This window comes from Suricata suricatta, chromosome 1, assembly GCF_006229205.1.
Source record: "Suricata suricatta isolate VVHF042 chromosome 1, meerkat_22Aug2017_6uvM2_HiC, whole genome shotgun sequence".
Taxonomy (NCBI): Eukaryota; Metazoa; Chordata; class Mammalia; order Carnivora; family Herpestidae; genus Suricata; species Suricata suricatta.
Genome location: NC_043700.1, coordinates 116,249,105 through 116,265,228, shown reverse-complemented (window position 1 = coordinate 116,265,228; position 16,124 = coordinate 116,249,105). Strand labels below are relative to the sequence as shown.

Here is a 16,124-nt window from a genome sequence, read left to right as displayed (position 1 = left end):
ACTAAAAAATTAAAAAGTGGCAATACAAATATGTTATTTAAGGGTATGGAGGTAAATACTAATGACTTAGCTAAAAGAGCTTTATGTGCTTGCTTTGCTTGCTTCTAAGGAAGAAGAAAAGGGAGATTCTTCTGGTAATAGAAGTATTAGACCTAACTATCTCTTTAAACTCATGTATAATTTTTATTAAAAAAATAGCCCTTAAAAACCCTTATTAAGGGTGTGTTAAGCACCCATGGCATTTGATTCAAATATAATGTCTAAATCATACTTCATGCTGCTTTTTCTCTGTATCTGCCTGCAGGATAAATACAGATTTTGTTCTTTAATTTGTGTATTAATCATAGTGCATTGTTTCCTTGCGGTGGTAAGTGGCCTGAATTACTTAGCAGGAGTGATTTAGTTTTAGTTTATTGAGTGTTTGTAGGAACAGACTATGGATTAGAAAAAAAGAACAATAACACTATTATTTTTAAAAGGAGTGAGAGCACATAACTAGATAAATAATAGTGTCTTTCTTTCTATTTCACCTATGATTTTATGTTTCTGAAGTTGTTCTCATTTGAAGAATTGTCTGAAGCAAAGGAGCAACCAACAGTGTTCAGGACTTAAGTCATTCCTATTTAGAGCTAAGTAACTTTTTAGGCTAAGGTGTGCTCACGTTTGTAGAATATGATCTCTGAGGGCTTAGGTAGCTTATTGGTAAAGACACTCCACAGTCCACTCTTCTTTTTTATGGCATTAAAGAATCGTACATGTTTTGGAGTGGATTTTCATTACTTTGACATCGCAGTGTAACTAGAGAATGAATCAAAACTGTTAGGATTTGTGTTTCTCCTTTCTCTTTTAAGTTGAATTTGCATCATTTTTTATTTGATATCAATGGAGATTTACCTGAAACTAAAGAGTAGAACCTAACTCTTGTATTTACTTAACTGTTCATTCAGTCACACATTCATTCAATCACGTTTTCTTTTGAACCTACTTTGCACTGGGCACTGTACTGTATATGGTGTTTGTGGTTGTTAATCTGCACTGTCCCTGCCCTCAAGGAACTTATATTTTAGCTTATACTCAAGGGTGAGATGAAAATTTATCTTTTATTTATTTTATTTTTAAAGTCTATTTATTTGAAGGGGAGTCAGAGAACGAGAGAGAGAGAATTCCAAGCAGACTCCATGCTGTCAGCACAGAGCCTAACATGGCTTCCATCTCATGAACCATGAGATCATGACCTGAGCCAAAATCAAGAGTTGGACACTTAACTGACTGAATCACCCAGGTGCCCCAGAAATTGTTTTTTAAATAAGTTTACAGGGGTGCCTGGGTGGCTCAGATGGTTAAGCGTCCAGCTTCAGTTTAGGTCATGATCTTGCGGTTTGTGGGTTCGAGCCCCACGTTGGGCTCTGTGCTGACAGCTAGCTCAGAGCCTGGAGCTTGCTTCGGATTCTGTATCTCCCTCTCTCTCTGACCTTCCCCTGTTCAAGCTGTCTCTCTCTGTCTCGCAAAAAATAAATAAAAACCATTAAAATTAAAAAAAATAAATTTACAGTATGTAATTATAAATTGTCATAATTGCATGTATGAGAAAGTAATAGAATAAGGTGAGGGACTAATATAAATTAGAGGCATAAATTGTAGATGGTATAAAGCATTTTCAGACAGTCAAGGTTTCAAAATATTTATCTCCTGTATATAGTATTATTGTAGTTCTCTTTGGAAACTGCTGGAGGATGCTTCTACCAAATCAAAACAAGAGGAAGCAAAAGGATGTAGATAACAGGATCTAATATTGGAAGGAGAAGAAAGTATCTTATCAAAATAATGATAAAAAATAAATTCTAGGATGTCAGCTATGCCCCCAAGCCAGAGAATAACAAATCTAGATTGAATCTGGCCAGAATTCTCTGAAAATTCTGGATAAATTATTAGGAAATCTGAAGCAGCAAAACAAAATAAGAAGATAATTGGAAATAGATGGAATGGATTCCAGTTGTATTTTGGAGGTTGATTGGTAGACTTTGGTCATTCATTGGGTGTAGAATTGAATGAGAACAAGTGAGCAATGACTCCTAGGTTTCTGCCTGCATAGATGGCTAGATCAACTGTTCATTTACCAAGTAAAGGAAGTTGGAGGAAGACAGATTTCAGGTAATATCAGAAGTCCTTCTTAGACATTGAGTTTGGATACTAGAGGGGGATATTCAAATGGAGATGTCTAGTGGTCAGTTAAGTAATAGTAGCTTGAAGCATAGAAGAGGGCTGGAGATGTGACTGTTTAAGTATCGACATATAGCAGCTGTTTTGATGCTATGGAAGGGAATTCTATTTTCTGGGATGAGAGTAAGGACCAAAAAGGTAAAACGAAAAGGATCAAGTTCCAAGGAACTGGAATTTATAAAGGTCTGGTAGAAAAGGAGGAATAAGTTTGCAACTGCAGAGGGTGGATATGGGCCAAAACTAGTTTGAAGTGGGTTTAAGAATGCATGTGAATTGAAAAAGTAGAGACAGTACTATCAAGAAACGTGTTTGTGAAAGTGAACAGACACTGGATGGTAGTTGAAGAACAGTGAAGTAGAAGAAAGTTGTTTTTAATATTGTTTTTTGTATAAGAAATATTAGAGCATATTTAGTTACAGATGGTGAGGCTGTAGAGTGAGGAGAGACTGGAGATGCTAATGAGGCAAGAGGAACTGAGACCTCAGCACACATGAAGAATTGACCTTTAATAGGAGGCATGTCAGGCCAGTGCAACAGCATACCACTTTAATGATCTCAGGGTAATAATAAGGCACCTTTACTTCAGCCATATAAAAATGCAGTCTGTTAAGAGTAATTTATCTCCTTTGACTAAAAACCTTGAAACTATGAATTTATAACTTAGATTTTAACTGTTGCTATGGTTACCTATGCGTTATTCTAGTGAACATATTTTACAGCCTTGAATAACACTGAGGTAGAACATTTTCTTTAATGCCATTTTTCCTTTCCAAGAGCATTTAAAATTTATGTGATAGTTCCCGTATTTGAAAAGTATTTGTATTTATCAGTAATGGTATAAAATGAGCATGTATTGAAAATAATAGAATACAGTTACTGCATTTACTCTAACATTGCTTACTCTAAATGTTCCTCTCCTTTTTTGCAGAGTCAAGTAAAGAACAGTTTGCCAGTACAAATATTGCTGAAGAGCTGGTAAAACTCTTCAAGAAACAAATAGAACATGATAAAAGGGAAATGATTTTTGAAGTTCTTGCTCCATTGGCAGAAAATGGTGAGACATCAAATGCATTTTTGGTTATTTATCATGTATGCTTTCCATTTTTCCTAATATTATTGAATTGCTGGATATTTAACTCAAAGCCCTTTGCTTTATTAATGTGTTAAGTTTTATTTTGGGTCCATAACTTTACCTACATTATCTGCTCCATAACTATATCTACATTGGCCCAAGCTACTCACCAAGTTCCTTTGATTTTAAAGTCTTGCCAAACATGATTCTTTAGCTTACACTCTTTTATGCTCATCTGGAAAAGGCACCTGAGAGGCTGAACTCCACTTATGTAACCTTGCAGGGCAAAGGGACAGTGTAGACACTGGTAAACTATTCCCATCTTTGTATTAAAAAAGTCTTAAGGGACACACCATAAGAATAAGAGTGAACCAGAGGAAACAAAACATCCTATATAATTTTTCGAATTCAGTGTCTAGGACATAATCACAGAGGACCAGACACATGAGGAGACAAGACATTGTAAGCAAGAACTAGCACAAAGAAAGGCAACAACAGCAAATCTCCAGATACTGGAATTACTAGATGTTGACTCAATACAGTTATGCTTGTTATGTTCAGAGAGCTAAAATCAAGCATGAAAGATTTAGAAGGAAATCAGAAACTATAAAAGCTGACATAGCAGACTTAAAAAAACTAGAAATTCCTGAATTGAAAAAATATAACCCCAAATAAAAACCTAAAGGATGTGTTTAATAGCAGATTAAATATAGTTGTCTTAGAGAACCAGTGAACTGGAAGAGAGATCGGAAGGTATTCCACAATGAAGTATAAAGAGAAAATAATAGTATACATAAAAAAGAGAATAAGAAGTACAGAGGATACAATGAGAAACTCTCATATACATTGTTTAGAGTTACAGAAAGTGCTGGGGGAAGGCGGGGGCAATATTTATTTAAATTTTGGCATAGAATTTACCAGAAATTGTGAAGATAACAAAGATTCAAAATCCCAAATGAATCTAAAACCTGATAAAAAGATATCTACATTTTTTTATACTGAAACTACAGGAAACTAATGACAAAAATCTTAAAAATAGCCAGGAAAATAATAGATTATCTTAAAAGGGATGACAGTTTGACTGACTGCTAATCTTCCAGAACAACAATGAAAGCCAGATGACAATGAAACAATGTCTTCTATGTGCTGGGGAAAAAAAAAATGCCAACCTAGAATTCTAAACCCAATGAAAACATCCTTCAAAACTAAAGGCAGAATAAAGATATTTCAGAGTTAAAACTAAGAACTCTGACCACCACTGACTTTTAAGATGATTACTAAAATAACTTTTAAAAACAACATGTATCTGCCAAACTAATAGAAGGATTTATAGAAGGTTTTTTTTAAATTTTTTTTAATGTTTATTTTTGAGAGAGAGAGACAGAGCACAAGTTGGGGGAGGGACAGAGAGAGAGGGAGATACAGAATCTGAAGCAGCTCCAGGCTCTGAACTGTCAGCACAGAGCCCAACATGGGGCTTGAACTCATGAGCCATGAGACCGTGATCTGAGCTGAAGTCGGACACTTAACCAACTGAGCCACCCAGGAGCACCTGGAAAGATTTTTTTTTTTTAAATACACCTTCAATTCAAAATAACAGAAAAGAAGAGAGAAAAAGGAACATAGAACAGGGGTTACAAATACACATTAAAAATATACTAGATTTAAGACACAGTATTACAGTAATTACATTAAATGCACTTGACCTAAATGCTTTAATTAAAAGACCAATTGTCAGCTGAATTTTTAAAAATCAACTATACTTTTCGGATACCTGGGTGGCTCAGTTGACTGAGCGTGCAACTCTTGATTTCAGCTCAGGTTATGATTTCACAGTTTGTGGGTTTGAGCCCTATGTCAGGCTCTGCACTAGTAGCACGGAGCCTGTTCGGGATTCTCTCTCTTTTCTTCTCTCTCTACTCCTCCCCTACTTGGTCTTTCTCTCTCTCAAATAAATAAATAAAACATTTTTTAATTAAAAAAATTAAAAATCGGCAAGACTTTTTGAACAAACAACACTTGTTAAATATAAAAAGATTTAAAAGATTTAGAATAAAAGGATTTAAAAAGTCATTCAAACTTAAAGAAGGCTGAGATAGTAATATTTAATATCAAATAGAATTTAAGATTAAGAGACTCAATAGAGGTAAGGTGAATTGTGGTGACAAAAGGTCTAATTCAACTGTGAGCTATAAGTATATATTACCCCAAAACATATGAAGGCAAAATAATGAAGAGAATAATGAAGAGAAATAGACAAATCCATAAGTATCATGGGAGCTTTTAATGCCTCTAAGTAATTTATATTAATTTCAGATTAAGAAAAACAACAGGATATAGAAAATGTGAAAACGTGATTAAGAACATTGATTTAATGGATGTGTTTTAGAGTACTGCACCCAGCTGCAGGGCCCTTTCTTTTTAAGTACACATGAAATATATAAAACATGCATAGTTATAAAAAAGTTTTAACAAATTTCAAAGGATTACAACCTTATAGAGTATATCCTCTGACTTAAGTGTATTGTCTAAAATAAAAAGATAACTAGGAAATCCTTTTACACTTACGTATTTAAAAATATAGTTCTAATACCTCAACGAAGAATCATGATGGAAATAAGAAAACTTTTTAATAATGAAAACAATGCTATATTTTAAATCTTATGTGATATAGGTAAAGCCATACTTGGAAGGAAACCTGAAGAGCTGAAATTAATAACATAGAAAAAAAGCAGATATACTTACCATTTTATTTTTTGAGGTTCATATAACCTTTATACCAAATACCAACAAACACAATTTATAAAAATAAAGACCAGTCTCACCATGAAACGTAGATCTAAAATTCCCCTTCAAATTTTAGCAAGCCAAATCTAATAATATACTTAAAATTAATCGTTATAGCAAACAAGATTTATTCTGAAAATACAAAGCAGTTTAATATTCAAAATGCAATGAATATAAATTGTATTAAAACTTGTTAAAAGGGAAAGAAATCAAATGATCTCAGATTCAGAAAAGCATTTGATAAGATTAACTATCCATTCATGATTTTAAAAAACTCTTTGCAAGCCAGCACTATAAAAGAGAGTGAAAAGGATATATATTAGAAGCCTACAGAAAATATCACACTCAACAGTGAAACAAAAAGCATATCCTTTGAGATTATGAATAAGAATAATTAGCCTTACTTTTGTTCATTATTGTATTATGGGAACTAACCAGTACAGTAGAGAAGGCAAAGATATAGGAAAGAAATAAAACAAATAAATAACATAAACCTCATTCGTCATAAGTGATATGGTTATGTATGTCAAAAATTGAAAAGAATTTATAAATCAGTTTTTTAATAAGAATAAGTTATGTTGCTAGCAAAAGCAAAAAATAAACAAAACAAAACAAAACAAAAACCATTTTATTCCTATAAATCTGCCAACAAATAATTAGAAAATACATTTTTTGTAAAATATAAAAAATAAAATAAGAATTAACTAATAAAAGATGTGCAGGATCTCTGGCAGAAAACTGTAGAAAAGTATCAAGAAGATGTTACGTTGTATAATATCTATCCATATTGATCTGTAGACTCAATGGAATTCTAACCAAATCTCAAAAACTAGGAATAACCAAGACACTGTGAAAGAGCAAAGTAGCAAAACTGGTTTTACTGCATAACAATAATAAAATTTTATTTTCATAAAACTAGACTAATGAAAAGGCAATGTGGTATTGATGCTAGGATGGATGAGAAGACAGTAGACTAGGATACCCCAGAAACAAGCTGACGCGTTAATAGGTGCTTGTTTTATTGGGGGGTGGGGGGAGTTGTCACTGCAAAACAGTGAGGAACAAACAGTCTTCAACAAACAATGCTGGGAATATAGGGGGGGAAATCAACTGAAGACACCTATATAAACCCTTATTTCATACTGTATTCAAAAAGGCTTTCAGATTGATTATTAACCAAAATAGGGAAGTTAAAACCAGAAAGCATACCTTAAAAATAGAAGATAGGAGAATATTATAATGGCCTTGGAGTATGGTCACAAAAATTTCTAACCCTAAAAGGAAAAGATTTATAAATTTGGCTAAACCCTCCATTTCTAATAATGAAAACAAAAAACACCAAGAAACAACATTAGGAGTAAAAAGGAAGACAGTGTGTGAGAGAAGATATTTACAACACACATAATCAAAAGAGTGTTAAAAACTGCCACTAATCATTAAGAAAAATGTAGAAAGCCCAATGGGAAAATGCATAAAAAATTTAAATAGGAACTTTACAAATGATAAAATCCAAATGGCTAATAAAAATGAAAATATACTTAACTCATTAATAATCAAGATATAAAATAAAATCACAATAAAATACTACAGCTTATCTACTGGAAAATCTAATAATACCAAATGTTAATGAGGATGTGGAGCAGTGGAAATCATTACGCACTGGTGGGTGTGTACATTGGTACCATTTGGAAAACCGTATCTATTGAGTTGGAGATTGTATTCTATGTGATACAACAATTTTGTTCTTAGAACATACCCAGGAACGTGCACATGTGTGCCAGAAGCCATTACAGGAATGTTCTTAGCATTATTTATAATAATGAAAAATTAGAAACAACTCATATCCATTAAAAGTGAATAAATAATGGTATATTCATATAATGTAAAAATATATACTTATAAAAATGAATGAAGACAACTCTAACCAGTGTGGATGAATCTTATAAACATTGAAAGTGTAAATCTAACACTGAAAAATATGTAAGATTCCATTTATATAAAGTTCAAAAAAAGGTAAAATTAAACTATAGTTTTTAGGAATGCTTATTTATTTTAATGAAACAACAAGGAAAAGTGTGAATGTGATTACCGTAAAAATCAAGTATTTAGAGGGCTGGAGGGAAGAATATGTGATAGGAAAAGCGAATGCACAGAGGAGCTTCCTGGGATGTTGGCAATGAATTTCTTGATCTAGGTGGTAGCTGCGTGGTGATTTGCTTAATAATAATTGATTAAGCTAATATGTATATTATGCACTTTTTGCATTTGTGGCCTTTTTCACTATTTAGGAAAGATTTTAAAATATATATACCTATATAATACATATTGTATACATACATACATAGGCAAATAGTAGTTATAACACCTTCGGTGGAATGGTGTTAATAAATGTGTGCTGGGCTGTCTGCTTTGGCAGACTGCCTTGCGGCTCCTCCTTAATAAGGCTATTGAAGCCCCCTTCATATATATATGAGTACAGTCAAACTGTAAGAGGAGAAATCCATAAATTTTAATCTTGACAGATTTAAAATATTTTAAATTCCTTAAATCTTATTCTTTAGGCAGAAACTCGTTTTTCATCTCATTTGATGGTTTGGCCAAATGAAATTTTTATGGTGACCTTCAGTCAGTTTTATGCCATACCATACCTGTAACCATTCTTGGAATATGTCAAAATAACAAAGTTTTTCTTATATGTTTTCTCCTTTACTGTCTTCACTTCTATTTTATAATCGTCCACCAAATTGAATGATACCTTTGAAAACTTGTTTCTGGACTATCCTTAGCATATCATCTTTGGTTTTCCTTATATGCAAAGGAGACATTTAAATTGGAATTTGTATAATTCTGGGGTTTTAGGAATTTTAAGGGTTTTTTTTTTTTATCATGGCTTTGATTCTAGTCACCACACATTTTCTAGCCGTAGCATTCTGTATCCAAGGAAACGCCCTACTTTCAGCATGGCACAGTACAAGTGTACCTTTTAAAAACATATTCTAGTTTGAATGTCCTGTGTATTCTGAGATAATAATCTAATGATATCAGTGATCCTGGTGTTAGGGGGAAACAAAACCTAAATTTTTGTATCTTAAAATTGCCTGAAAGAAAATGTCAGTTATAAAAATGGTCTTTGTTTTTCCCCAATAAGAACCTGAAGCTGTCATTGCTATATATGTGTACATATACAGCTCAGGGAAACCAATGGCTAAAGTAAAATGCAACTAAAAAATAAAATATAAGTTTATAATTTCTGTGTAGCAAGTTTCTAAGGTCAGTTAATCTGTATTTATTATAAAGGGTATAAAATATACCCAGAGCATTTAGGTAGACCAGTTTAAGTTAATTAAAGATGAAAGAGGTATGTCTACTCTAATGAGGGAGACAGATATAGATATGAATATAAAATCCACAATTAAGTCATTTCTATAATAAAAAAAACTAAGTTATTAGGGGTGCAAACAATTTGATAAGAGTAGAGCTTGCTATGAAGAGAATTTTTAACAATATAATTGGGATGTAAAATTGCTGTTAATATTACCTTCACACTGTTGGTTATCCATCAGAAAGCTCAAGTTTTTTTTTTAACTTTTATTATGGAAATTTTAAAACCTATTCAGATGTAGAGAGAATATAGTAAAATGAACCACCATGTACCCATCACCCAAGCAAACTTGAAATTAATGAAAACCTGAAGCCCTTTTTAAAAACATGGCTTTTAAAGTTCAGAAAGTTATAGATTTATTAACTGCCTTAGGAAAACATCGAGGGGCACCTGGGTGCTCAGTTGGTTGAGCATCTGACTTTAGTTCAGGTCATGATCTCTTGGTTTGTGGGTTCAAGCCCCGTGTTGGGTCCTGTGCTGACAGCTCAGAGCCTGGAGCCTACTTTGGATTCTATGTCTCCCTCTCTCTCTTCTCCTCCCCCACTCACATTTGTCTTTCTCTCTCTCTCTCTCAAAAAAAAAATAAACATTTTAAAAATTAGAAAAATAACATCTGTACAAATATGAATCCAAATATATACTTATAGTATAGTTTGGAATTTACTAATAGCTCTTTACTTTTCAGTAACTTTCTATTCAAATGCCATTAGTGGGTATGTTTTTACTTTATATAACAACATAAGTGTTTTATTTTAAACAGTGTTTTTAATGGTATTTATTACCTTTTTAAAACACGAACATAATATCTAGAATAACAATGGAGTGCTATTACTTTCCTTCAAAGCTGAGAATCAATTTGTTTAGGTGCTTCAGACATTGTAAAAAGTGACCTAATGTCAAGTAAAAAAGAAAAGTGAGAAAAAGCTTTTGTGTATATAAGCTGCACTATCAGATGGTTCCTTTTGAAATTCACATCTTTGAAGACATATTATCTGACTCATGCATTTTCTTGATTATTTATCATTCTTCGTAATGGATTGCTTATACCAGAACTTCTGTTTCATCTCAAGTTTTGGTTATTTTGTTCACATTATGTTTTAGATGCTATTAAACTACAGCTGGTGGAGGCAGGGCTGGTGGAATGTCTACTAGAGATTGTTCAGGAGAAAGTGGATAGTGACAAAGAGGATGATATTGCTGAGCTTAAAACTGCTTCAGATCTAATGGTTTTATTACTTCTTGGAGGTGAGTTATAATTTAAGTCAACCTAAGAATGTGATTATTAGATTTTTTAAAATGTATTGTCTCTTTTATGAACAATAAAGATGCCTGTATATATTAGGCATTTTCTCACTTTCCTGCCTCATTTAATCCTGATGTGATGATTTGAAACCTTAAACACATCATGGAGAGAACTGGAGATAATGAACCTGGAAAAGAAGAGTCTTCACTATCTTAAAATATTTAAAGAACTGTCATATGACGGCTGTGGCACTAAAAGCTAGATGACATGGACTAGAAAAAACTTACCCTGTTTTATAAAAGGAGTCATTGCTTTTCCTTTTATGAATTATCATTGGTGAAGTATGTAGTTATCCAGTTATATATTCACTTAGCAATATGGATTTGTTCCTCTTAATTCTTTTCCTTTTATCTGTTTGTTTCATGTTTACCTCCAGATGAATCCATGCAGAAATTATTTGAAGGAGGAAAAGGTAATGTGTTTCAAAGGGTCCTGTCCTGGATTCCATCAAATAACCACCAGCTGCAGCTTGCTGGAGCACTGGCAATTGCAAATTTTGCCAGAAATGGTAAGCATATTATATCATCCTTTTAAAATCAGATGTCCTATTTTTTTGTTTGTTTTGTTCACCATTGCATGTACTAATGTGAACAGTTCAGAAGTTACTGTGAAGTGTACTGGTATCTTAATTTTTTAGAGATATGAAATACTTGGTGATTTTTTTTTAAAGTAACCTCTACTTCCCAACATGGGGCTTGAATTCACTACCCCAAGATCAGAATTTACATGCTATACCAGCTGTGCCAGCAAGGCACCCCTACTTAGTGATCTTTCTAGCAAACTATATGTTCTGTGCAGTTTAAATACTGGCAGTTTAAGATTCTCAACAGTGATTGTTAAGTCCTTGTTTGAGTACTCTGCACCTTAGAGACCAGTAAATTTGAGTTCCATTCTAATATACATCTTATCTGGGAGGATATGCTCTCTTGCCTGGTGACTTTTTTTAAATTTTTATTTTCTTATTTTGAGAGAGAGAGAGAGAGAATAAACAGGGGATGGGCAGAGGTGGGGGGAGGGAAACAGAGGATCCAAAGTAGGTTTTGTGCTGACAGCAGAAAGCCTGAACCCATGAACCAGGAGATTGTGATCCATCCCGAAGTCAGACACTTAGCCAACTAAACCACCAGGTGCCCCAGCTGCTGATTTTTTAATTTAATAATCTGAGTATTATTTGTAGGGTTATTGTACCTTCATTTATACTTGTATGCCTACAAAACTTAAGTGTGAGTAATCTCTGGTTAGGGTAGAATATTTAATATGGTTTAATCCATTTCTTTCTTTTTTTTTTTTTTTCATGATTCTTTCTTTTTGAGAGACAGAGGCTGGAGAAAGGAGTAGTGTGAGGGAGACACAGGATCTGCAGTAGGCGCTACATTGATAGCAGAGAGCCTGATATGGGGCTTGAACTCACAAACCGTGAGATCATGACCTGGGCCAAAGTCAGGAACTTAACCAACTGAGTCACCCAGGCACCCTGGTTTAATGTATTTCTAAAGCACCAAACCTTCATGTTCATTTCTGAAGTCTGGAACTTCTGCTCTTCAGTCTAGGAACTCATACTGTGTCTAGGAAAATGGTTTCTTTTTGTTTTAAGTTTGAATTTATTCTAATGTGAATTGTATATCATAATGGATGACTTATTTCACTTTTACCCCCTTACTTCTGAGAATGATCATGCACTCCTTAGTGATGTAATTAAGAATAGTAAAATATTGGTAATTGTTGATACTAAATGTGAAGTAAATAGTGAGTGGTTCATTTTAATATTCTCTCTGCTTTATACATATTTCAAAAATTTTGTCATTGAAAAATAACATCAGCCATGATAACAAAATATGGAGTATTATCACTGTAACATTGGCAGAACTTAAGCCTACTTGACTATAAATGAAAATTATTGGTAGACATTTTAAGCATGTGGTTTCTATTTACTTGTCTACTAATATATTGTCAGGTTCTATGCTAGAGATTTTTCTGGTCCTTACTTCTCACCAAGTAAAGAAAAAAATCTGTAAATCTAATGGAGAAAGAGTTGGAATTCATTTTATTTTCATATAGCTCCATTTTCCATAATGTAGACAATGGATCGGCATCACTATTCTAAAATATTTATAGATATTTATAAAGAGGAAAGAAAAATGCTTCTGTTTTGTTCAGATGGGAATTGTATCCATATGGTAGACAATGGAATTGTAGAAAAACTTATGGATTTACTGGACAGACATGTAGAAGATGGAAATGTAACTGTGCAGCATGCAGCGTTAAGTGCCCTCAGAAATCTGGCCATTCCAGGTAAGATGTAAGAATGGTGAGCAACTATGTAAGAAATAAGATCTGTTGTTTGGGGAAGGTATTTATTTTGTGTGATTTATGGACCTGCCCTGATGAAGAAAAAAATAAGTCCTCAAATTATTTATATTTTTTTCACTAATAAATGGAGATAGGTCAAATAAATTTTATAAGACTATATAAGCATAATTGTTGTATTTGTTCAGATCATTCAAATATTCTGTTACGTTTTGTAAACTCCTAGATTTTCATCATATTGTATGGTTAAGCTTTTTAAAGCATCTTCAGTTGAAGTAAGATAATGGCATCATTTAATAGAGTCCCCTAAAAGAATGACTTTTAGGAGTTTCCCCCCCTCTATATAAGCAGGTATAATTTTTAAAAATAGCCTTAATGTGTCATGGTGAATAGTACAGGAAATCATTAAAGCTATTATTCTGCTTTCTAAAAATAGATTTCTGATTAGGTAATATAGTATAACTGTATGAAGATACAATCTACAAGAAGTCCATTTGGTTCATGTGACAGATTAATGTTGTGTATTAATGTCTAGAACATCTGTGGTAACACAATTGGATCAAGAACAGAGGTAAAAAGAAACACTTATTAAACTTGAGGAATTGTGCTTTCTATAAATAAGAATACAACATTGTCAGAGTTCCTTTTCAAATTGTTAAGTGTTTTGAGGTTAGGTTAAAAAACCCAGTGTGTATGATTTTGTAGGTTATGCTCCTATAGACAAACAAAATAACTGCCCCCACCCCCAGTCCCATTCTTAAAATGCACAGAAAAGCAACAAGACCTTTTAAATAGAAAAATGTAACATGGGGCCTTAAAAGTAATCAGACAACAAATGTATATTGAATTGAATGACTATCAAGAATTCTAGCACCATTTTAACTATAGTCTTTTTTCTCTCTCTCTCTTTCTAGTTGTAAATAAAGCAAAGATGTTATCAGCTGGAGTCACTGAGGCAGTTTTGAAATTTCTTAAGTCTGAAATGCCCCCAGTTCAGTTCAAACTTCTGGGAACATTAAGAATGTTAATAGATGCACAAGGTAAAAGAAATGCTTTCCCAAGGTACATTTTTGGTATGACAATGTGCCTTAGTTGAAAAGGATTTGTTTTTAGCTTTGAGAATTATGTAATTATAAAGATAAATGGCAAATAAAAGATAGAAAGAGACTGGTTTTAAAACTTCATTCATTAATTCCCATGCTTGGTTATAAATGACTTTAAATGGAAATTGCATTGCATCTCTTTATTGTACATACAATCCTGGTTTATCACTGATTCACTAGCAGTTCTGAAGGGTTTTTCTGTTTAAGTATTTCATACACATTTTTATTTTGTCTTAATCATGTTTCAAGGGATGCCTGGGTGAGCATCAGTTGGTTGAGCGTCCAGCTTCAGCTCAGTTGGTTGAGCATCCAGGTCATGATCTCGTGGTTTGTGGGTTTGAGCCCCATATCAGGCTCTGTACTGAGAGCTTGCTCAGAGCCTGGAGCCTGTCTTCAGAGTCTGTGTCTCTCTGTCTGACCCTCCCCTGCTCATGCTGTCTCTCACTCTCTCTCTCAAAAATAAATACATTAAAAAAAATTGTTTTAATTAATAAAAAGAATCATGTTTCAGTATGCTGACAGTTAAAATTTTTTTAACTTGTTTTGCAAACAAGAATATAATTTTTCTGGTTACAGAAACAACCATGAAAGCTACTCCTTGGAATGACTTGTTTATTTAAATATTTCTAAATCCTAAACCTTTGTCTGTATTGATTCCTCAGGATCCTTCTAATACCCTTTGTTATAGTTTGCCAGAGTACTAACAGACTACCAGGCTGAACCATAAGAGTATAAAATTGTATTTTTGTATTTTGTATGAAAATCCACAACTTTATAGAAAAAGCTAAAGAGTCCATCAGATATGGAGTATCTGCAGTTCTTGCTTAATAAAATCACTGTGTTGTAATTTTTAAATGTATGACTTTCTTTCTCACTCTTACAGTCTGTACCAGGTACTTCGGTTGGTTGCCTATCAGTGACTGTTTCGTTTGTGGTTTGCTTTCTTTCCTATATAGCAGAAGCTGCTGAACAACTGGGAAAGAACGTTAAATTAGTGGAGCGTTTGGTGGAATGGTGTGAAGCCAAAGATCATGCTGGTGTGATGGGGGAGTCGAACAGACTACTGTCAGCCCTCATACGACACAGTAAATCAAAAGTAAGTTCCAGAGGAAGCCATTTACTAAAAAAAAAAAAAAAGTGGTCCCTTTGGAAACTCAATATCATAGATCCTACACATAAGCTTGCATTTTATTATTTATATATAAATACAATACAGGCATACCTCAAAAATATCATATAGGTTCAGTTCCAGACCACTGCAGTAAAGTGAAAATGCAGTAAAGTGAGTCAAATGAATATTTTGGTTTCCTAATGCTTATAAAGTTGTGTTTACACTATACTATAATCTGTTAAGTGTGCAATAACATGTTTCATAAAATCATTTTTACACCTTAGTTAAAAAACACTTTATGCCTAAAAATGCTCACCATCATCTGAGCATTCAGTGAGTTATCAATCACTGATCATATATCACCATAACAAACATAATAATAATGAAAAAATTTGAAATTTTACGAGAATTACCAAAAGGTGATGCAGACATAAAGTGAGCAAATACTGTTGGAAAAATGGCTCTTACAGACTTGCTTGACACAGGGTTGCCACAAACCTTCAATTTGTTTAAAAAAAAATAGTATCTGTGAAACTCAGTAAAATGAAGTACAATGAAATGAGGGATGACTGTGATCCAAATTCTGAAAAAAGAACTGAAGATTGAGCTTTTTAATTAGTTTTATTCCATCATAGTTAAGAATAAGGCTTTGGAATCAAACAGGAGTTTGGGTATTATCCCTGCTATTTGCTTGGTCAAGTGCCTTTCACATCTCAGTATCTCCGTGTGAATACACTGAGGAACCTGGGCTAATACCCGCCTGAAAGTGTTGTGAGAATGATTCAGTGAGATCATTATACAAAGTGCTCAGCTGGACATAGTAGGACATAGTAAGCACT

General features: G+C 33.3%; 1 protein-coding gene across 9 annotated transcripts in view; it reads left to right on the top strand.

Moving 5' to 3' along the window:
* Positions 1-16,124, top strand: part of RAP1GDS1 (Rap1 GTPase-GDP dissociation stimulator 1) — a 170,994-nt gene that overhangs the window by 133,140 nt on the left and 21,730 nt on the right. For 6 of the 9 annotated variants that reach the window (XM_029942955.1, XM_029943009.1, XM_029942979.1 and 3 more), the window contains 6 exons: positions 3,149-3,274; positions 10,563-10,706; positions 11,141-11,272; positions 12,922-13,056; positions 13,986-14,111; positions 15,131-15,270. In XM_029942955.1, the coding sequence (XP_029798815.1) occupies positions 3,149-3,274; positions 10,563-10,706; positions 11,141-11,272; positions 12,922-13,056; positions 13,986-14,111; positions 15,131-15,270 (803 nt within the window). The remainder of the gene's footprint in view (positions 1-3,148; positions 3,275-10,562; positions 10,707-11,140; positions 11,273-12,921; positions 13,057-13,985; positions 14,112-15,130; positions 15,271-16,124) is intronic. The other 3 variants (XM_029942963.1, XM_029942971.1, XM_029943002.1) reach the window with 3 other exon arrangements.